Source organism: Salmo trutta, chromosome 14 (genome assembly GCF_901001165.1).
Source record: "Salmo trutta chromosome 14, fSalTru1.1, whole genome shotgun sequence".
Taxonomy (NCBI): Eukaryota; Metazoa; Chordata; class Actinopteri; order Salmoniformes; family Salmonidae; genus Salmo; species Salmo trutta.
In genome coordinates this window covers 62,318,718-62,342,764 of record NC_042970.1, presented here as the reverse complement: position 1 = coordinate 62,342,764, position 24,047 = coordinate 62,318,718, and the positions used below count along the sequence as shown (strand labels likewise).

Here is a 24,047-nt window from a genome sequence, read left to right as displayed (position 1 = left end):
GTTAGACAAGTAGGTTGGAGATGGCCTAATTCCTGAACCTTAGAGTGCACATAACCCATGCCATGCAGAAACATTTTCTCCTGCTTTTCTGTCCTCTGGAGAAAAAAAAAGAATGCCCTCCTAAGCAGAAAAAAAAGAGTCTGGTTAGCGTTTCACAGGAAGCCCCTGAAATGACCTCATCCCCTCTCGTCCCGGGATCATCAAAGGTCAAAGTTCGACAGGTCATTTGAACCCATTCGTCATTGGTTGTTTGTTGCCAGAGCCACCTCGGATGTTGACGTGCCAATCACCCATGGCAAACTGTGGTGTGCCACACAGCAGCCTATACTCTGGCAGGGAATCACTGTTCCCATGCCATCGGTAGCCAGCCGACCCCATCCCCCTCCCTGTTCCCCCTCCCCCCGTCTACCCAAAGGCACATTTATAATGCAGTCTTGCCCTGATGTCATTAGATCTGGGACATGAAATGATACAAATTAAAAATTTACTATGGCCTGACTGGTCTCTCCTGCCCACCCAAAAGTCCCTGGACTTCCCAAGCTTGCCCCTATACACACAGTGTATTTACTGTCCTCCCCCCACCCCCAAACCACCCCGACTAGCGCCACTCATGTACGTGTGACGAATCAATCCATCCATATTCATATTTGTAAATTCAATTTAGTCCCGGGGCTTACGGTTCCTGATTATTCCTTAATTCAATCCAAGCAAGCACTCAGAATTGTTGGCGCCACCCTATTAAAGAATTAAGAACATTACACATGGTGTATAATCGCGTCTCGGCCTCTCAAACTAAAAATCTGTTCCTCCCTTTTTAGCTGAATGCGCCCCTTTGTTGGGGGGCAATATCTGAATTTCTTCTTGCCCCTGTTTTTAAACCTTTCTTTTAGTTCCTCTGTTCTCGATGCCCATTTGAGTTATTTGAGTTCCAGGGAAATATTTGGAAGTAATGAGAAGACGATTATTGGAGTCAGTGGCAATCCAATTCCCTACATAGTGCACTACAAGCCCATAGGGCTTTGGCCAAAAGTAGTGCACTATGTAGGGAATAGGGTACCGTTTGAGACACATTCAAAGAAGGGAGGAGCAGAAAGAAGGGGCAGCCAAACATGATATTTTTAGGAGACCTGTGGGGCATCTGAGTTCATTTATCCAATGCTGGCGCCCCATTGTGTCAGGGCATGGTCTTCGCTCTTTCTCTGGGTCCCTCACCCTGCAGTGAAAACATCATCCATTACCTTTTTGACAGGCCCCCAGGGACCTCCAGGGGCTTGGGACTCAGCGCCCAGCGGGGGTCGCTTTTATTGACCTCCCCAGAAATTCAGCATGTGGTCACATACATCACTGGCCAGGGCCTTTTTCTCTGACAAGGTAAATGGGCAGTGTTTAGATCCGAACAAATAATGAAGTGAGGAGAAGTGGGCTGATGGACAGAGGAGATTGGAGGAGATTGGCAGATGGCAGTACACAGTGAATGGGGGAAGCTTGAGCTTGATTGGGGGTGCGTTGGAGATGAGTTCAGCAGTTAAACCTGACTCTGTGGTGCTGTGTGGTGTTTCTCTGCAATTCATGTTCTGTCTTGATTGCTTTTCCCTATAGCAGCCGGACACACATTGGATGTATGTGGCCTGTTGCATTTTTTATGGAGTGTCCCTCTCCTTACCCTTGCCAAAATGCCACAAACCGTTTGTTAGGGCACTAGATATTGGATGGTTTGTGAAGTTTAGTATTTAGCCTTACTGTTGTTTAATTACATCCCATCTAAAGCTAGGGATCCCTCTAGGGATGTAGTGTTAAATAAAGGTGGGTGAACTCTGCAGATCGAGAGGACAAAAATAAAGTTTTAAAAAATGGGTCATTTCCCGGAATAGGTGCTTAAGTTTGATTCAGATACAGTACGTTTACCCTCCACTATTTAGCCGCTCCTCTCAACTTTCACCTCTCATCTCTCACCTCTCGCCCCGTCCTACTCAGCTGTGTCAGGTTGTGGGTGTGCCGGACCGACCGCCCTCTGAGCTGCTCCTCACTCCAAATGAGGAGTAATTACAACCTCCTAACAGGTTTACTGGTCCAGTAAACAACATAATCACCCTCCCAAAACTTCTCCTGAATTGGCTGATCGTTCAGTCGTGAACTCAAAGAGCTCGCAGCTCAGACCCCCATTTGCTCACAGCAACCCTTCCCTCCAACCAGCAGGTGTGGAACAGAGTGACAAGCCCCCCCCTGCCTCCTCTCTTACCCCATAGCCGTGAAATGCCACGTATTCTGTTACTGCCGTTTACTAATGAGATTGGTCAGTAGTAGGTACTCCCACTCATTAGAGGCCCTTGTTTGGGGGGTGAAGGGGTGGGGGTTGGTTGACGCGCTCCATCGCTAGGGCTAGCAGCAGAGGAATGTAGCCTGGGGCTTTGGGCCCTGTTTAAGGCCTTCATTGGCCTGCCTGCCTGGCTGGATGGCTGGCTGGCTGGCTGCTAGGTGGGAGGCTGGTGGGAGACTGGTTCAGCTGGCCTGTCACCACCTAGGCTGCCTCACAACCCACAGCCCAGCGGCAGCCACTTAGTGGTCGACACCAGGCATGTCAGGGCCCACTATATGAGTTGTAGTGTATTGTGTTGTAGGAGAGTGGAAGAGTGTATGATGTGCGCGTGTGTGCGTATGTGTACAGTATGTCCATGTGTGTATGTGTGAGTGCGTACGTGCATGTGCGCATTCTCGCACATATGCTTGTGTGTGTTTACTACCTTCTCTAACCAACACCCCTCCAACACTGACTCTCTTGCTAGTTTCACAGTAAAGCCCCCTTTCCATTTGATGTGTTTAGACCTGCCTGCTAGGATCGACCTGGTTGACGATGCTTCCCTCTGTTGCTGTTAATGTGGTGCTGAAAGGTATGGCGACGGGGTGTTCCGCTCAGTGTGGTCAGGCTGGCTGGAAGTGGAGTGGGAGAGGGAGCGACATAGAGGCCTGTTGACTGTTGATAGTTGCAGTATTCCATGCTAACAGTTGAAATAAAGTGACATTCATTTTCAGGGTCAATTGTGTTAGAAGCTAAGACAAGTTACGTACATTTTCAGGTAGTGTCAGTTGTTTTGGAACTAGGCCAAGTTATATTCATTTTCAGGTAGAGTTGGTTGTTTTGGAACTAGGCCAAGTTATATTCATTTTCAGGTAGAGTTGTTTGTAAAAGCCAATTGCTTGGAAGATAAGACAAGGTACTTTCAGTTTCAGGTAGAGTCAGTTGTTTCTAATTCTAAGCCAAGTTAGGCAAATTTTCAGGTAAATTCTTTCGAAGCTAAGCGTAGTTCCATTCATTTTCAGGTTAGTTGTTTCAGCTAAGCCTTAGCGCAGCTCTGTTTCCCCCAGATATTTGTGTTGATCTGCACTACTTTGTTGCTGTTGGTGTCCTCCGTCTCATTGGAGATTTGCTGTCAGTTAGCCATTCACCCGGAAGGCATGGTTTCGATCTGTCCCAGCATGCTAGAGCGCAGTTCTTGCCTGAGCTTGGAGTGGCTGCTAGCTGGTGGCAGATCTGTGTCGCCACTCATGTCAGAGTGCTCCGAGTATAATGTCCCTATAGGCACAAATCTAGGATCAGCTTTAAATGCTATAAATCCTAACGGTAACCGTTACAGTGAAAAATCACAAACTGACTTTGGATCAGCGTTGAGAGGCAACTTTATCTTCCTCGTGTCAGAGCCAAGGGTCATGTCCAGTAGGGATAAAACGTTTAAAACAGAGCAAAAAGGGGAGGTACTGAACTCCAATAGGAACACATATTTTACATTTTTGGTTGCAAAGCCTTTTGCTACAGTGGGCCCTACTGAACAGGACCCAGGCCTCAGTGCTGATTACAGGGTTGGAGATGGCCCGGCCTTAACTCTGGGGCGGTTAGCTCTGGGTCCGTTAGAGCTGCTAGTCCTTGCTAACAGGATTAGAATTCATAATGAGCGGGTGGGTCGGGATTAGGTCTCGGAGTGGAAACTCTGAAATTAGGCCTGAGGTGTGTGTGTGTGCGTGTGCGTGTGCGTGTGCGTGTGTGTGTGTGTGTGTGTGTGTGTGTGTGTGTGTGTGTGTGTGTGTGTGTGTGTGACTGTGCTTTCACTTTTGTGTTCTGGGAAGATGTTATGGTATCTTAACTTGTTTTTCCTTCTGAATGTCATTGTAGAGATTGGTTCAAGGCGAGTTATTCCAATTTTCCCATAAATGTTTTGCTGCTATTTTCCCTTCTGTTAGTTGCTAGAATTAGCCACGTTATTCAGGAACAAAGGCCACTGGGAGGAACATGGAACATGTCCGGCAGACAGCGAGGGACAATTTGATGAGGCGACACCGAGATTACCACTTTCTGTGGCGAATGAGACTCCGTTTAGGCCAATTACCTACAATCAAATCACATGGAAACAAGAGGGCGAGACACCCATTACCAATTGTTTCAGCGGTGAAGAAAAAATTCTCAGTAACCTCAAAGGCCCTCTCCCTGTCGCCACAGAAAAAGGATGTGGTAGATACATATTCTCCAGGTGTAGAGCGTGTCATTTCTAGCTTTGTGCCTATGTGGAATTGGCCTGCGGGTATTTGGCATCTCAGATGGTTTGAACTGGTCACAGTGGAGGTCTGATTTCTAATGTTCAATAACATTAGATGTTATGAAGCGTTAGGACAGTAGATGTTTGGACCTTTTCCTCTTATGGTCAATCCACAGTTTGAGCTCATTTCCTATATCCTAGCTTGTTCTCACTGACTTGAGAGGTCTGGAGCCATGGAGCCATGGTTGAAAGCCATAGGCTTGGTTTAGTTACTGACATAGTGCTCGCCTATCCAGTTCTTTCAGATTAGGGAGTAGGAGGGGAAAGTAAATAGAAAAGGGAGCGCAGTTAAATGCATTGGGATTCTTCCCGTGTGACTTACACTCCCATCTCTACACACGAGTACACACACACACACACACACTCCACACGCCTGTATCTATATCCCCCCCACTGCTAAGAGAACCAGCTCAACCTACTCTAGGGCGTATCAGGAGCTTGTGTGTGTGTGTGTGTGTGTGTTTGTGTGTGTGTGTGTGTGTGTGTGTGTGTGTGTGTGTGTGTGTGTGTGTGTGTGTGTGTGTGTGTGTGTGTGTGTGTGTGTGTGCATGTGCAAAGCACCAGTAGCACCCATAATTAATGTAGCTGTTTCTCCACTCGGCTAAACTCTTTAATTGGCTCACACACTCACAGTCTCTCACACACACTCTCTCTCTCACACACACACACACACACACACACACCATTAATTATACTCCATTTCATATTGCCCTAATGAGTCTTTTGAGCCATACCTCCGTTTGGTCACGCTAATTAGCGCGCTGCTTTTAGGCACAACAACACAAAAGGCATTTTTTGTTTTCTTTCAGTTACTATTTCCTTTATATTTATATGTTCATTATTTGTCTTTTTCTCGTTGAAACAGCATCCTTACCCTTCGGAAGAGCAGAAGAAACAACTGGCCCAGGACACAGGGTTAACGATCCTACAAGTCAACAATTGGTGAGTTGAATTGGGGTTGTTTGGTGTCTGCATGTGTTTAACATGGCAGTAATACTTTGGCCACAGTCCAAATGTCACCGTATTTCCCATAGGGCTCTGGTCAAAAGTAGTGCACTACATAGGGAATAGGATGCCGTTTGGGATGCAAGCCTTAGTTAGTTTACCCCACCTCAGGCAACCTGGGTCTAATGATTTGAGTGATTCATTCCTCTGGGAACACCTGACTGAAAATATCCTCCTTACAGCCTGTTGGCTTCAGTTAATTGGAATGAGAGGAAACCTGTAGAATAGTTCCAGTGGTGCGGGGTGCATTTACTACAGTATTTACTCATCTGAAAGAAGAAACTAGGACATTTCACTGTACTTTGATCTATTTTATGAATAAATATCCACAGTTATTAATGAAGTATGAGGTAATAGCCTGCAATGTGTTTAATTCTGGCTGGTTATGGAGGCAAAACATAGACAAGAATGATGATTCAACCACTCTATGAGAAATCTCAATCTTCACAGATACAGCTGTACAGACATCCTATCCAATTGAACCCTAGCCTAGGCAAATATACACAGCAATATACATTAGAAAATACAGAATACAGAAAATGCAATCAATGGTTTATGGTATAACTCTACACCATATGCATGCACTATGCACAGTATTTCCCTATATGCAGCTGTCAAAATGAATACCCACAGAACAATCCTCTGTCAATCCTACAGCTATTGTCTGCAGTAATCATTTGCCTATGAACCGGAGTTATACTGTTAGCACAGAGGTGGTTTGCCCTAGTTGGAAGTCCACTGTGTGCAGCTTAGCCTGCACTATCAGCTCAGACATAAATATCACTGTCATGTCTACCTCTGATAAGCCTCCCAGTAAAGTAATAAAAACATCACGAATCCCAGAAAAGTGCTAAAAACAGCCCAGATGAACATATAGCCTACCCCAACAACATTCATCACTATTGCAGTTGTTAATCTATATTATTACTTTTTTCATTACAATTTGTGTTGTTTTTATTCCAGTCGATAGTCATGGTGTTCCCCCGATGGTCATTCCACCCCACCACAACCCCTCAATAGTCTTCACTCTGCCTCCACCCCAATGGACATTTATTTATTCCTCACTGCCACAGTTGTTATTATGTATATAGTGCTATTTATATTTCTATTGTTGTTTTTTTATTACCATTTTCATTATTTTATTTCACTTAGTGCTGCATGTTGAAGCTCGAAGCCTAAGATTTTTACTGTACCCTGCAATCACACCGGCAACCCTGTACATATTACTATTCAACACTCTGAATCTGAATGTGAAACAAGGTTTATGAAATCAATAGCTTGCTAGTAACAGATAACATTCATATTCTGACTATCTCTGAAACTCACTTAGATAATTCCGTTAATTATACAGTGGTAGCAATACATGGTTTCAAAATCTTCAGAAGAGACAGGAATGCCAATGGTGGAGGTGTTGCCGTTTATGTTCAGAGTCACATTCCTGTAAAGCTTAGAGAGGATCTCATGTCAAATGCTGTTGAAGTAATATGGCTACAGGCTCACCTGCCTCACCTAAAGCTCGTTCTGATGGGAAGCTGCTATAGACCACCAAGTGCTAACAGTCAGTATCTGGATAATATGTGAAAAATGCTTGATAATGTATGTGATATCAACAGAGAGGTCTATTTTTTGTGTGATGTAAATATTGGCTGGCTTCCATCAAGCTGTTCACTCAAGAAAAATATTCAAACTGTAACCAGTGCCTGCAACCTGGTTCAGGTTGTCAGTCAACCTACCAGGGTAGTTACATTTTTTAATTTGACATTTTATTTAACCTTTATTTAACTAGGCAAGTCAGTTAAGATCAAATTCTTATTTACAATGACTGCCTACACCAGGAAAACCCGGACGACGCTGGGCCAATTGTGCGCCGCCCTATGGGACTCCCAATCACGGCCGGTTGTGATACAGCCTGGATTCAACCAGGGTGACTGTAGTGACGCCTCTAGCACTGAGATGCAGTGCCTTAGACCACTGTGCCACTCGGGAGCCCAACTGGAATTCACAGGAATGAAATCATCCACATGTATTGATCACATCTTTACTAATGCTGCAGAAATCTGCTCTGAAGCAGTATCCAAATCCATCAGATGTAATGATCATAATATAGTAGCTATATCTAGGAAAACCAAAGTTCCAAAGGCTGGGCCTAATATAGTGTATAAGAGGTCATACATATATGTAAAGAATATTTCCTGTTTAATGAGGAGCAACCAGACACTGCACTTGACACATTTATAAAATTGCTTACTCCAGTTACTAATAAGTATGCACCCATTAAGAAAATAACTGTAAAAACGGTTAAATCCCTGTGGATTGATGAGGAATTGAAAAATTGTATAGGTGAGAGGGATGTGGCTAAAGTAATGGCAAATAAGTCTGGCTGCACAGCCGATTGGCAAACAAACTGTAAATTGAGAAATCATGTGACTAAACTGAACAAAAATAAGAAGAAACTGTACTATGAAACAAAGATAAATGACATAAAGAATGATAGTAAAAAGCTTTGGAGCACCTTAAATGAAATTTTGGGCAAAAAGACAAACTCGGCCCCATTCATTGAATCAGATGGCTCATTCATCACAAAACCCATTGATATTTTTAAGACCCATTGATACTTTAATGATTATTTCATTGGCAAGACTAGTAAACTTAAGCATGACATGCCAACCACAAATTCTGAACCTACACATCCATGCATAATTGAACAAATTATGAAAGACAACTTTTGTCATTTTTTATTCCGTAAAACGAGTGTGGAAGAGGTGAACATAGTATTGTTGTTTATCAACAATGACAAGCCACCAGGGTCTGACAACTTAGATGGAAAACTACTGAGGATGACAGCGGACTATTTTGCCACTTCTCTTTGCCATCTCTTCAATCTAAGCCTACAGGAAAGTGTGTGCCCTCAGGCCTGGAGGGAAGCAAAATTAATTCTGCTACCAATAATAGCAAAGCACCCTTTACTGGCTCAAACAACCGACCAATCAGTCTGTTACCATTTCACAGTAAAGAAATTAACATATTTTCGGCATGCTTATAGGGAAGGGCATTTGACATGTACGGCACTTAAACGAATGACTCATGATTGGCTGGGAGAAATTTATAATATAAAGATTTATATATAAATATTGTGGTAGCTGTTTTGTTAGACTTTAGTGCAGCTTTTGACATTATCAATCATATTCTGCTGCTGGAAAAATGTATGTGTTATGGATTTACATCTCCTGCTGTATCGAGAGTTACCTGTCTAACAGAACACAGAGGGTGTTCTTTAATGGGACCCTCTCCAATATAATCCAGGAAATGACTGCAACACTTAACAAAGAACTGCAGTCAGTTTCAGAATGTGTGGCAAGAAATATGTAAGTTAGTCCTAATTATTTAAAAAACTAATAGCATTGTATTTGGGACAAATCATTCACTAAACCCTAAACCTCAATTATATCTTGTAATGAATAATATGGAAATTGAGCAAGTTGGGGAGACTAAACTGCTTGGAGTAACCCTGGATTGTAAACTGTCATGGTCAAAACATATTGATGCAACAGTAGCTAAGATGGGGAGAGGTCTGTCCATAATAAATCGCTGCTCTGCCTTCTTAACAACGCTATCAACAAGGCAGGTCCTACAGGCCCTAGTTTTGTCGCACCTGGGCTACTGTCCAGCTGTGTGGTCAGGTACCACAAAGAGGGACTTACAATTGGCCCAGAACAGGGCAGCACAACTGGCCCTTAAATGTACATAGAGAGCCACAGAGAACATTTATAATATGCATGTCAATCTCTCCTGGACCAAAGTAGAGGAGTGATTGACTTCATCATTTCTTGTATTTGTGAGAAGTATTAACATGTTGAATGCAGCTGTCTTTTAAAACTACTAGCACACAGCTCAGACACCCATGCATACCCCACAAGACATGCCACCAGAGGTCTATTCACAGTCCCCAAGTCCAGGACAGACTATTGGAGGCCCACAGTACTAAATAGAGCCATGACTACATGTAACTCTATTCCACATCAAGTAACTCGTGCAAGCAGTAAAATCTGATTTAAAAAACAGATTAAAATACACCTTATGTTACAGCGGGGACTGTGAAGAGACACACACAGGCACAGACACACGCATACACACACACACACACACACACACACACACACACACATGATAACATACGCACTATACACACACGTACACATGGATTTTGTGTTGTAGATGTGTGGTAATAGAGTAGTGGCCTGAGGGCACACACTTAATGTGTTGTGAAATGTAATGTCATGTTTTTAATTGTATATAACTGCCATGGTGTGCCACCCTGCCATGGTTATTGGGCGGAAGGTAATGGCTCACACAGAGAGGCCAGGTGCTGTAGCCAGGTACAGAGGAGAACCCAGCATCCTGCACACCAGAATCCTGCACACTCAGCTGCAATTCAGCACTTTTGCCTGCCTGGGTCCTGTTCAGTTGGGCACACCGTAGAAAAATGTCTTACAACAGAAAACGAAAATCTGCAAAATGTTGTTATTGGACAGTTCACAGTAGTACCTTCCCGTTCCACTCTGTTTCAAAACTCATACTGAAAGGACATGTGCTGTATGTAGCCAGGTAGAGAAGAGATCCCAGCTTGATGCTAGTGCACATTCAGCTGCATACTTTTCCTCTTTCAAGGACGGTGAGGTTGTGAAACATTTTGTGTGTTCCAAATGGCACCCTATTCCCTTTATAGTGCACTACTTTTGACCAGTGCACCATACACTACTTTTGACCAGTGCCCCATAGGCTCTGGTCAAAAGTCGGGCACTATATAGGGTGCCGTTAGGGAAGGAATCAGGATAGGCTCTCGGAGGTGTTGCTTAGCTGCTCAACCTAGCATGCAGGTAGTGGTACCACACGGGCCCCATGGGAATCATGGGCGTGGGAGAGGTGGGGTGGGGAATGGAGGGAGAGGAAGAATCTAAAAAGAGGGGCAGATAGGATGCACATTCTGGATGGGGGGGTGAGTGGTGAGATATGGGAAATGTTGTTTCATTTGATGGAGATTGATGACTTCTCCTGCTATTAATGTAGCAGCAGTGCTAATATTGTGTCAACTATTATTCGTCTGTTACCGTGGTAACTTGGCTGACGAGCTGATGTTCAGAGGGAGTCCAGGGTTTTCTCTTGTATTATGCTGAGAAATACAAATGAATTCGCAAGTTTAGCCAACTTTGCTTTTGGTGTTTCTCCCATAAATGCTTTTAAATGGACTTGTGAGCACGCATGTGTGTGTGCACGCAAAAAATCTGTATTTCTGTACCAGTATGTGTGTGTGTCTGTCTGTGTGTGGAGAGGTGGCAGGTTCACAGTTTAGTTAATGGAAACACTCCTCTGAGTTTGGCGAGATGTGCCCACCGAGGGGTGTAAGGGGGGAAGGTAGGGTTTAGCGATGAGGTAATGGCCTCCCACTGTTCAACAACAGAGCCTAATGTTGCCGTGGGGAATTGTGAGCGACCCCCAAGTATGTCCTTTTGGTTAAAAGCACCAACCTTTGAATCACACACAGACACACAAACGTGCACAGACACATGCATGTATGCGCGTATGAACGTATGTATGTGTACAAGCACGCTGGCACACATGCACACACACATTCACACATACATACACACAAGTACTGTTCTTGGAATCGCCGGCTGCGGTGGAATGTTACAGATATTCCAGCAGAGTGTGTGAAGGAATTCAGAGCCGTTTGGCCTCTCAACTCAGTGGCTGGCACTGACGTTTTTTCTCCCATTTTTTCGGTCCTCGCTGGAACTTATGAATCTAAATCGGTGGTGGAAAAAGCACCCAATTGTCATACTTTAGTTAAAGTCAAGATACCTTAATAGAAAATCACTGAAGTAGAAGTGGAAGTGACCCAGTGAAATAGTATTTGAGTAAAAGTCTAAAAGTATTTGGTAAAAAATATACTTAAGTATAAATCATTTCAAATTCCATATACTGTATTAACCAAACCAGATGGCACCATTTTCTTGTTTTTTATTATTATGGATAGCCAGGGGCACACTCCAACACTCCAACATCATTTACAAACGAAGCATGTGTGTTTAGTGAGTCTGCAGATCAGGGGCAGTAGGGATGACCGTGGATGGTCTCTTGATAACTGTGTGAATTAAACCATTTTCCTGTGCTGTTAAGCATTCAAAATGTAACATGGGTGTCAGGGAAAATAATGTATGGAGTAAAAAGTACATTCTTTTCTTTAGAAATGTGGTGAAGTAAAAGTAAAAGTTGTCAAAAATATAAATAGAAAAGTAATGTACAGACACCACAAAAAACTAAGTAGTACTTTCAAGTACTTTTACTTAAGTACTTTACACCACTGATCTAAATGTAGCAGCAGCACAGTCCATTTCCTCGACATACACATGCATTGCATAGTCATCGTTCAATTGACATTGCTGTTAGTGCTTTGAAGATACTGTACATGCATGGGCTCGTTTGTCAGTCACATTCTAAGTGCAGTAAGATAGGTTACGGAGAGGTTGTGGAGAAGTTGCCGAGGCGTTTACGTCCCCCCCACCTCATAACAGGGCCGTGTGCTGATTGGAACAGGTGAGAAGGGGGGGATTGATGTCAATGGCGTTTTCATGGCAAACAGCCGGACTGGTTTATTCAAACACACCCAAGGGCGGGCGTGCAAGGGGGGAGTTGGGGGGACCGAGGGGGGGGGGGGGGTTAGGGGGAAGCTGACCTGAGAATGACACCCCGGGAGGCGGGTTTAGGGGCCATTTTACGACCAGGGGAGCCCAGACTGGAGGGGAGCGCTCGTTTATTTTAATCCTCACAGGAGAGGCGATTCACCGTGCTGAGGCTCCAGCTCTGCAGCCTGCAGTGGACGAGAACAGATGCCACCGCACCAAATTAGCTAAAGGAGGATATTTCAGTTGTTGGGGTTGTTCTTTCTTGAGCGCATTCCTTGTGTTTTTATGTGTACATTTGATGGTGCTTGGTGGTGAGGTAGTATTTGTAAAGTTGTGGATCAGGGTTGGGGTCAATTCCATTTCAATTCATTCAATTCAGGAAGTGAAAGTAAAGTGAAGGCTTTTCAATGCAATAGCTCCTGAGATGATTGAATTGAAATGGAATTGACCCCAACCCTATTGTGGATACCCTGGCTGTATCTAGAAGTGCCTACTTCACTACACGCTAAGCATACAAGTTCATATCACACAAAGCTGTCGTAAAACAATGTTTTTCTTCGGTAAAAACAACGTTTTTCAAAAGTGGAGGGTTTTTACGACACGTCTAGTCAGAAGAATAGGCCTCCATTGTGGGAGTGGGAGCTAGAGAGGGGTGGATAGTCACACTTATTGTGCGGTGGGAAGCGGAGGGCTAAAGCAGGGACATAAACGCAGTCCCATGGTGTGAAGGGTTCGCGCAGGGGTGAAACTTTTAACTCTCTAACAGAGGACGCAGCCTTGGTCGCGCCGCATGGCGCTCTGTTCCCCCTTTCATTGGCTGCTTAAAAGGTGGCGCTAGGGGGTGTGTGGTGGCGGCCGGGCGCCACACAACAGAGCGCCCCACAGCCTCTCCACCCCTCTCTCTCCCTCTATCTCCCTCTCCTTTTGAGACCCTAACACTACATACACCCCCTGTGCTCCCCACCATGATTCGTCACAGTATCATCAAGGATATGTCCTTCTTGTGGTTTTTGTGGAAGCACTCTGGCCTAAGGGACTTTGCGCCTCATTTGTCAAAGCTTTGTTGAAATGAAAGTAATTGGTTCCCCTTTATTTTTATGATTCTATCATCCAAAACATCACCTAATAGCCACCTTTTATTGCCTGATAGATACACAGTATGTTATTACACTGAAAAAGCATGCGGCTCTAGATAGGCTTCATCATATGACTCGGTTTTCTAGTTCAGTTTGGGCCTCTTCTCCGCACTTCTCTCTTAGTATCTTCCTCTCCCCGTCATCTTCACCCCCCCACTCCTCCTCCCACTCCTCCACCCCCCTCCCGCCCCCTGCTTCTGCCTTTTTTTGGGCCCTCCTGAAAGGAGTGTTGTGGCTTTTGTTTTCCTGAAAAGGAAACCTGTTCCTCCCCTTTTCGCTTCTCTCTTTTTTTTTGAAGAAAAAGATGAAATGGAACCATCCCACCAGGGGTAAAAAGGCAGAGGGACATAAATCAAGTTGGAACCACTGAGCTTTCACTCCCCGGGTCGGCAGGGGTCACGGGGCGGGTTCACAAAGCTTTAGGCTGAGCAAGACCAGAGTGCTCCTCTGCTGAGGGCGCCGGGTCACGGGGCCGCCAGGGTCGAAGGTCAGGGATCATGCATACCAGAATGATGGCTTTCAAGAGCACAATTATACTTAGAGGGGACGTGTATGAATGTAGGACAACACTCTGCAAACATAGCTATTCCGTAATGCACCTAAGCTATCCCACTGCAGAGAGATTTAGTTGTATGAGCTTTGTTTGGATGTGTGCTAAGGGATGGTACACAAAAAACTATACTAGTACTTCAGGACTTTACTTTATCGGTGCTTGGTGTATTTTATGTAATGAAAAGCTAAATAGAATTTTGCTGTGACATGAAATATTTTGGACTTTTTAGAGACAGTATATCAAGTGTCTACTGTATTGGTCGATATCAAAGAAGTGTATGCTTGCACCAGCAGCGTCCGTTTGCTATGAACTCATAGATATTCCAGGTGTTTGGTTTGGTAAGAATCACAGTTACTGTCTAAGAAGCCATTTTTTTCTTTGAAAGCCACAGTTTAAGAGGAAGTTGAGGTTTCCATGTTCTTTTAGTGAAGTGTAGACCAGACGCCTGGACAACGTCAGGCAACCATCGCTGACAGCAAGCATTTTTTTTCTTCTCATAACGCCAAAGCGAATGAATGCTTTTCCTCTGTGGTCCCAAAACAGTACATTGAAATCATATGCTGCTCGCCAGGCCTCATTTATAACGTGTTGCTGTCTTCTCTCTCCTCCACTGCCCTCCCCCCATTCCCTCCTTCCCTCATTCTCTCTCTTTCAGGTTCATCAACGCGAGACGAAGAATAGTACAGCCCATGATCGACCAGTCCAATAGAGCAGGCAAGTCTCCCGTCAAATTTGAGTGGTTTCAATTCATGTGGTAAAGTTGTTTCAATTCAAGTCAACGCAGGAATATGAACTCGTCAAGCCTTTTTTTTTCTCAAGGAAACAGGTTCAACATACATTAAAAAAATCTTGAATTTAATCAAATAAAAACATCTCAAAATGTAAACATAAATGAAAACATAAATGAATCTGTTTTTGACAAAACAAAAACTGTGTACTTCTCCTGCTACTATCTCCAGTCTTGCCCCTTCTGGTCTTCAATGTGTTTAACTGAACGGACGGATTTAACGACGGGAGTGAATGGCCACTATAACCCAGCGGATTAGCCCAGACAAAGATGCTAATCACTTTGACTGGCTAGTCCATTGAAAGTTTAACCTTGGATTAAAAAACAAACAAGGAGCAAGTGAAACTGAAGTTAAAATATGACCAGTCGTTTTCCCTTGCTTTTTTACGAATTTAAATTTAATTTCAGAATTTTTACTTTTTGATAAAAAAAAAAACACATTGGCTACTGTAAAAAGTTGTGGAGTAGGACTTTGGTTTACTTTGTTAGTCTCTCTCTTCCTCTCTCTCCCTCTCTGCTAAAGACAGAGCAGTCCCCTGGCACATGCCTTGTTTTGGAGCTGCTGTAAAATGTATGACCTGTGATGAGGGTTAGGGGTTAGGGTTGCATTAGGGGGACTGTGTAAAGTTCAAAGACGGACCGAAGGAGCTTGAACTGTTGCTCTGGCTCATGTAACCAGAAGCAGCTTCTCTACCTGAGGCTGTCTACACTTTATGATATGAGGGAGACAGAAAGCCGAATCACAGACCGTTTTGTCCTATCCTTCCTCCGCCACTAATTGTTCCATTTATTTCATTTATTTTTTATTTAACCTTTATTTAACCTTTATTTAACTAGGAAGGTCAGTTAAGAATAAATTCTTATTTACTATGACGGCCAAACCCGGACGACGCTGGGCCAATTGTGCGCCGCCCTATGGGACTCTCAATCACGGCCGGTTGTGATACATCTTGGATTCGAAGCAGGGTGTCTGTAGTGACTCCTCTAGCACTGAGATGCAGTGCCTTAGACCGCTGCGCCACTTGGGAGCCCCATAAGTGATAGTGGACAGATTTGAAATGTTTTATTATTATTATTTATTTATTTTATCTTTATTTAACTAGGCAAGTCAGTTAAGAACAAATTCTTATTTTCAATGATGGCCTAGGAACAGTGGGTTAACTGCCTTGTTGTTCCACCAGTAACCTGGCGGAAAAGTAGTTCCTTAATTACGTACTGTAATTATGGTTAGCCGGTTTGCTTAAACGCGTTTAATGAGTCAAAGAGTTGTTATAAGTTACTTATTTCCCATTTACAGTGCTACTGTGTAATTTGAGGTAATTACGTTCTAGTTGCCAGAACAGTAATCTATTTGCTGACATCAAGTTGCTCTTTCACAGCATAGGCCATAAGGACAACTCTTACCAATACATACAAAGTCGTTTGTTAGTAATTAAGCCTATTGATGAAGAAAATTACCTACGAAATGATCTTGTAATTAGAGGATAATAGTGAGAGAATAACGAGGACAGACCAAACCAGGAGAGGGAGGGGGGACGTTTTATGGGGGCGCACCGGTAATTAAAACTTATGCAAGATTCTAATTAGCATTTCCTTCTGTCTCTGCCTGTGTTTTTTTGCCAGTGACTGGAGGAGGGCCCTACACCCCAGATGGTCAACCAATGGGAGGGTTTGTCATGGACGGCCAGACACACATGGGAATCAGACCACCTGGTAAAGACTCCTATCTCTTAACTCCTACGTCCCAGACACACACGTACGCACACACATGCACGTATGCGCACATGCAGGCACATGTGCACGCACACATGCACACACCACTAACACACACACACACACACACACAGACACACAAACCTTTGAGTCCCTCAAACACACACCATGGACCTGACTGGTTCCCCCCCCCCCCCACCTTGCAGAGACACAGTCTTGACCAGGTGTGACCGGTCACATTGCAATATTTGCATTAGCTCACCTCAGTGACCCAAATAATGTCTTTGTCCTCTTTATCTCTGTCCCCCTTCTCTTCCCCCATCCTCACTCACACCTCTCTAATTTGTCCCTCTTCTCAACCCCGTAGGGCCCATGGGTGGGATGGGTATGGGCGTGGAGGGACAGTGGCATTACATGTGACCCCTTGCTAACGGACTTGGCACAGAGCCCAAGGGGACGCACTGTAAGTATCAAGCATACACATTAATGTAGAAGTGTTTAGAAACATATTATATTCGTACTTACAATAAAAGTGACTCCAAAATGACAATACGTGACTTACCATTCATTTCTATTGGGCACACAGTAATCTTGAACACAGTCAAAACAAACAGCAAATGCATCCAGTTTGTAGAGTCACAAGCTTGATGTAATCATCGCCTACTAGGAATACGGGGCCAAATATTAAACTTTTGACTACTTTAATACACATACATATAAGTGACTTTGTCCCAATACTTTTGGGTCCCTAAAATGAGAGGACTATGTACAAAAAGTGCTGTAATTTCTAAACGGTTCACCCGATATGGATGAAAATACACTCAAATTAAAGCTGACAGTCTGCATTTTAACTTCATAGTTGTTGTCTCATGTTAAATCCAAAGTGCTGCCGTAGAGAGCCAAAACAACAACAAAAAGGATGTGTCCCAATACTTTTGGAGCTCACTGTATCATGAAGAATGTATAAGGCATGCATACTAAGTGATATGCTAGCACGGACACACAAATAAAACGTTTCCTGTATATAAATGCAGCAGGAAGCTACTGCCACATTGCAGCCGGATGAAAAGGCCCGGCAAAAGCTAATTGACTTTGTCTAAATTAAATATGTATACGCCAGTGGTGTGACCAATTGATTATTTGACTGGTCATGTGGACAGAAAGAACGACCTTTCATTGCTCCCGCTTCTCACACGCACTGTGGGAAAGAACTTGTTATGGCTGTCCACATTCAAAGGGTCAGCCATCTTCTCAGATGTGCATATTTGATGTTTGTTTAGAAACAACGAAAGTGGGTGCTCGATGGAAAACAAGAGTGCTAACGAATTTGTCATGTGAAAATTGTTAATGGGGTCGGAGGTGGCATCTGAAATCCTATGGGAACAGAAGACAGACATAGACCAAGAGTCAATCTTCCTCTGCCGTCTATTGAGTGATAGAGTGGCTAAATATAGACTGGCTAATTAAGGTAAAGTTCTCAAAGACTGCAGGGTCAATTAATCATAAGAGATGTTCTTTTACGTCCCGTTGAATGAATTAATCATTAACGAGGTACATAAAACGTTTTCCAACCTCTTATTTGATTAAGGACTCCAGTTCTGTCATAAGATATTTTCATTAAGCTCGGCGAATGGGGAAGATTAAGCGAGCCGTTTACGGCCTGGACTGGAGAGAGACTGGAGAGAGAGACTGGAGAGAGACTGGAGAGAGACTGGAGAGAGACTGGAGAGAGACTGAAGAGAGACTGGGGAGAGAGACTGGGGAGAGAGACTGGGGAGAGAGACTGGGGAGAGAGACTGGAGAGAGACTGGAGAGAGAGACTGAAAAGAGACTGGAGAGAGACTGGAGAGAGAGACTGGAGAGAGAGACTGGAGAGAGAGAGACTGAAAAGAGACTGGAGAGAGACTGGAGAGAGAGACTGGAGAGAGAGACTGGAGAGAGAGACTGCAGAGAGAGACTGAAAAGAGACTAGAGAGAGAGACTGGAGAGAGAGACTGGAGAGAGAGACTGGAGAGTGAGACTGGAGAGAGACTCGGGACTCGGCAGGTTTTTCTAATACGGTCACTCTGCAACATTACTTCGAACCAAAGTCAATTAAAGACTCTTCAGGAGGAGCATTACGCTTTCTTCCCCTCGCGATTATCGAGCTTATGGGTCCTTGGGAAACAGTGCACCTGTCAGTTCGTATCCAAAGCAAGCCATGCAGAAGGCCCCGGACCAAACGACTGTTCCCTGGTCGTTTGGCCCCCTTCTTTCCTTTCTTCTTATTCCGCAAAATTAGCCAAGGCTGGGCAAAATCGTCATTTTCCCTTCCCGGACAATAGGCGATTACGGGCCCACAAATTAACGAGAGTACAGGATTATCCCCCCCCCCCCCCCTCTCCGTACAAAATGTTTCTCTCTACCCAGAAACCCCCTCAGGCATCCTTTGGTGAACTTCCTCACTGACCCCTGTGCGTCGCCCTAACACTGCTGGAGGCCATTGTTTAAAGGAGCCTCTCTGGCAATTATTCGGCCGAGGTTTGCTAACATCGTTCCGAGGGGTCAGGGTTGCCATCTTTTGAGGGGAGGACCGGTAAAGGGACTCAGGAGAAAGAAAGAAAACGAAAGAGACGAAAGAGAAAATAAGGCTTCGGGGGCGTTTAGCCTCTGCTCTCCATTGGGAAGTAGCGCCTGTTGATTGGGTCCCCTGGTGTCAGTGAAACAGAATGGGTCAGCCACGCTGCTCTCTTGCTCAGCCGCAGAGTGCTGCACTCTAGCCGGCTCTAAATGCTCGACCAATGGCCTCTTTTTCCTCCCTCCTACTCTCCTTTAAATCATGAACACTGATCTAAGAGTTAGTGGGATAGGGGAAATCCATTTGTCCCGACATGTCACCCCATTGTAGTGCCGCTTCACTGCACACAACACAACTGCTGCACGTGACCTAAAGTAACAGTGCACATTGCTGTCGTTTTAAACTGACACTACACAGTGTTACAGTGTTAAAGTAACACTACACAGTGTTATAGTGTTAAAGTAACACTACACAGTGTTATAGTGTTAAAGTAACACTACACAGTATTATTGCTAAAGTAACTTGTACACACTGGTGTTGTTTTCAGTTTTACACATTGTTTTTCTTTGTTTTCCCAGCAGACTGCCAGGTATTCCCGAGGATGGCGTGTCCCATGGTGGGCCGATCAGCACGGATATGGGCATCGCTCTGACCTCCACTGGTGCCCCTACCATCACCTCTACCCTCCCACCAACCAGCCCCGCCACTGGGGCATGATCTCTCGGTGCTGCCCCTCCCTCCGTGACTCTTCTGTGACCCAGCAATATCGATTGCGCTGGTGCCCAGCCCAAACTCACCACCATCGCCTGACTGTTTGTCAGTGGGGCTGGTGACCCCCCCCCCCCTCTCCAACTCCCCCCATTTCCTTAAAGTGGTTCAATTTGAGTAGCCACTGTTGCTGAACCACCACCCTGACTATGAGAGGCCTTGGAAACCCCATCATGCCTTGTGAGGACTTCTTACGTTGTGAGGACTTCCCTTCTGGGGACTACAATTACTGGAGCTCTCCAGTGGATACTTCGATACTGTGTTAATTCAACCAATACAAACAAACAATTAGTCCTTCACTTTTCCCCCCTCTGCTGCATGGCATGGACAGTTATAGAGGGTGAAGATACTCTTGTCTTGGCAGTGGACTTGTACCAAGAAAAGAAGCCGATGTCTGTATTTCCCGGAGGGTCTTTTTAAAACAACAGACGCCCTGGAAACCATTTTTTTAAATAATGAAATTGTTGTAATTCTGGAAAATGACAATAAGGTGAGGCAATAGTGTGCTGTTTACTGTTTTACCACAAACTCTCTGCGGACGAGTAACGATAACTATTGCAAGTGCTCTGGTATTGCTTTGCCGTACTATGCTGTTTTTCAAAAAAAGGACTTGACTTGTCTAATTCACACTATGTGTGTGAGTCTTTTTTCATAGACGTTTATCTCCTACCCCCACGAATCTCTTTGCGTTTGAAAATAAAAAGAAATTACAGGACCAGTTTCTCTCAGTTTGCTGTATGAACACAGAAAGGAACCATTTCAATACTTTGAGGTCCTGTCATACAATTTATATTATGTGTTAACAAGCTTTGTAACACATAAGTAACTAGAGTGTAATTACAGATTTACTACACAGGTAGCCTATAAGTGTAGTAATTACAGAACTACTACACAGGTATAAGTGCAACTCAATGTAAAGTGCTACCAAAACCCCAGTTAGTAACCCGGACAGTTAGTAGGAGGGTACAGCTTGGTACAGTACAGTGATGGGAAAAATTACACAGTAGATTTCCTGCCTGCCGGCTGCCCCCTTCCCTGCTTCGCCTGGGTAGCTCCATATTTACTGACTAATTACTTTGTTTGACTCGCCGACTGTGGTGGAAAGGGCTTATGCAGACACAGGTTGTGTCCCAAATGGCACCCTACCCCCTATATGGTGCACTTGTTTTGACTAGGACTCATAGGGCTCTGGTGCCATATATTATATGGAATGTGGTGCCATTTGGGATGCATCCACAGTGTTGGTGGTGGGGGTAAGAACAGAGAAGGGTCGCTATCTCTCGCTCTTTGGCTTCTCAGCTGCTGTATGAGGTGTGGCTGAAGGAAGCAGGCTGTTGAGGGCAAAAGGTTATTCTGAATGACGGACGTTGTTGTCACGTCCGAACCCCGACGAGAACAGACCAGGTGGGCTTTGAAGGTCCACTAAATGAACAAGCACATTGCTCTGTCTTCTTGTTCTTGTCTTTAATAATTCATTATTAGTGTCTTGGAATAATACATGATACACTTGCCTAAGACCTATAGTCTCTCAGGTTTGAATGACAATGTGAGAAAAAAATGTTTAACCAAAATCAACTTAACTGAAAGCTTTGTTGTGGCGAATAGAATGTTTGAGGATACTTGAGGATTTTTCTTTATTTTGGAAGAATAGAATATGATTCGAGGTTATATAGGGAAGCATAATGTGGTACAGATCTGGAACTCCCACTCACTTCTAATAAAATATCTGCTGAAATGCACTTCACTGAAATCCAGCCCTCCCAAAACTGTGGCTACTTTTAATCTTGCAGCAACTGGGACAAAAATATGCTGACACTTACTAAAACATGGTCTTAGACAGAGGCCTGCTATTTATATGACATATTGTTATTGTGGCATCCTCCAGCATGAGAAAAATGGCATGCACTACACTATCCACAACCAAATAGGCTTAATAGTGAGAAGGCCTCGATACAAATGAGTCTTCCTTGGAATTTGAGGGACTGAAAATATGTTGACACTTACTAAAACATGATCTTCTACTATAGACATAAGCCAACTATTTATATGATGTCCTTTTGTGAGACTCTCCAGAGACAAATTATATCCACTATCCACTACCAAGATATTCAATAGTGAGAAAGGCCCAGCTAGATACAAATGAGAGTCTTCCCTGGAATTTGAGGGGGGAAAAAGGGATTTGCGTAAATCTGCCCCCAAACACTTAAATGGATTAGTTCCTGCTCACGCTCTACTTCTCCCTCTCAATAGATGCGCTCTCCCAATCCTCTGGGAGTTCCCTAGATACACCTCATTTCAAAGCCGGCAGACACAAAAGGAATCATTTATCTTCCTCTAAAAATCAATTACCAATTTAGTGTGAGGACAGTAGGATATTGTGGAATTTTTGGTTGGTTATCGACTTTTATCAAGAGTTGAGATTATTGGCGAATGAGACTGCCTCAAATCTTATTTTTTGCCACAAATGTAATTTAAAAAAAGAAAATTGCACCATAATGTTTAAGAAAATGTTATTCTTTATTGTCAAGATTTCCCCCTCATCTCTCTGCTCCTCATGATTCCACTGCAAGTCTCACATTCCTGAGTGACATGGCTGTCTATTCCGATAAAGCCACTGTGAACTAAGTCCCATGTTTGACTGCCATCTTTAGGGGATTTTGGAAACTGCCTTCATCTGACTGTTTTTCCCAGCTAAGGGTGGTGTTCCAAATGGCACCCTATTCACTACATAGTACACTATTTTTGACCAGGGACCATAGGGCTCTGGTAAAAAACTAGGGCACAATATAAAGAATAGGGTGCCATTTAGGACGCCACCTAAATGTGTGATTAGACATCAGTAGTAGATTTCCTCCAGCTGAGGATTCATCATGCCACTTCGTACCAACTTCATTAAATATGCTAAAAGTGCTGTGTAAACAACAAATATAAAATACATAAAGTTTGTGTGGGGCCACTTTAGGGATTATGGTGTGTGGCAATTTCAGTGTTGATTTATTACTCTGTAATAAATGCAGAACTAAGCTAATAAACAAAGTAGGGATATACAGTGCCTTCAGAAAGTATTCATACCCCTTGACATTTCACAGCCTGCATTTTAAATGGATTACATTTAGATTTTGTGTCACTGGCCTACACACAATACCCCATAATGTCAAAGTGGAATTATGTTTTTAGAAGTTTTTTCAAATTAATTAAACATTTGTCAATAAGTAGTGCGGCTGACCCATTCTGTTTCACTGACACCACTGACACTCAGTCACTACAAAGATACAAGCGTCCTTCCTAACTCAGTTGCCGGAGATGAAGGAAACCACTCAGGGATTTCACCATGAGGCCAATTGTCACTTTAAAACAATTACAGAGTTTAATGGCTGTGACAGGAGAAAACTGAGGATGGAACAACAACATTGTAGTTACTCCACAATACTAACCTAATTGACAGAGTGAAAAGAAGGAAGCCTGTAGAGAATTAAACTATTCTGTTTGTAATAAGGCACTAAAGTAAAACTGTGAAAAATGTGGCAAAGAAATGAACTTCATGTCTTAAATACAAAGCAAATCCAACACAACACATCACTGAGTACCACTCTTCATATTTTCAAGCATGGAGGTGGCTGCATCATGTTATGGGTATGCTTGTCATTGGCAAGGACTAGGGAATTTTTTTATAAAAAGAAACGGAATAGAGCTGAGCACAAGCAAAATCCTAGAGGAAAACCTGGTTCAGTCTGATTTCCAACAGACACTGGGAGACAAATTCACCTTTCAGCAGGACAATAACGTAAAACACAAGGCCAAATATACACTGGAGTTGCTTACCAAGATGACATTGAATGTTCTTGAGTGGCCTAGTTACAGTTTTGACTTAAATTGGCTTGAAAATCTATGGCAAGACTTGAAAATGACTGTCTAGAAATGATCAACAACCAACTTGACAGAGCTTGAAGAATTTGAAAAAGAATAATGTGCAAATATTGTACATTCCAGGTGTGCAAAGCTCTTAGAGACTTACCTGTAATCGTTGTCAAAGGTAATTCTAACATGTATTGAACACTTATGTAATTTGACATTTCTGTATTTTATTTTCAATACATTTCGAAAAACGTGTTTTCACTTTGTTATTATTAAAATCTATTTAATCAATTCTGAATTCAGGCTGTAACACAACAAAATGTGGAATAAGTCGAGGGGTATAAATACTTTTTGAAAGCACTGTATCTAGTCCATCTAATCTATCACAATTAATTATATCAAGT

General features: G+C 43.6%; 1 protein-coding gene across 2 annotated transcripts in view; it reads left to right on the top strand.

Annotated features, from left to right (window-relative positions):
- The window catches only part of LOC115208566 (homeobox protein Meis1), a 36,228-nt gene extending 13,231 nt beyond the window's left edge, over nucleotides 1–22,997 (top strand). The window contains exons 9-13 of one of the 2 annotated variants that reach the window (XM_029776725.1): nucleotides 5,452–5,528; nucleotides 14,619–14,677; nucleotides 16,374–16,463; nucleotides 16,831–16,926; nucleotides 19,602–22,997. In XM_029776725.1, coding sequence (XP_029632585.1) covers nucleotides 5,452–5,528; nucleotides 14,619–14,677; nucleotides 16,374–16,463; nucleotides 16,831–16,883 — 279 coding nt within the window. In that variant the 3' untranslated portion in view covers nucleotides 16,884–16,926; nucleotides 19,602–22,997. Of the gene's footprint in view, nucleotides 1–5,451; nucleotides 5,529–14,618; nucleotides 14,678–16,373; nucleotides 16,464–16,830; nucleotides 16,927–19,598 lie in introns of both variants that reach the window. The other variant, XM_029776724.1, reaches the window with a different exon arrangement.
- Nucleotides 22,998–24,047: the final 1,050 nt, after the last annotated feature.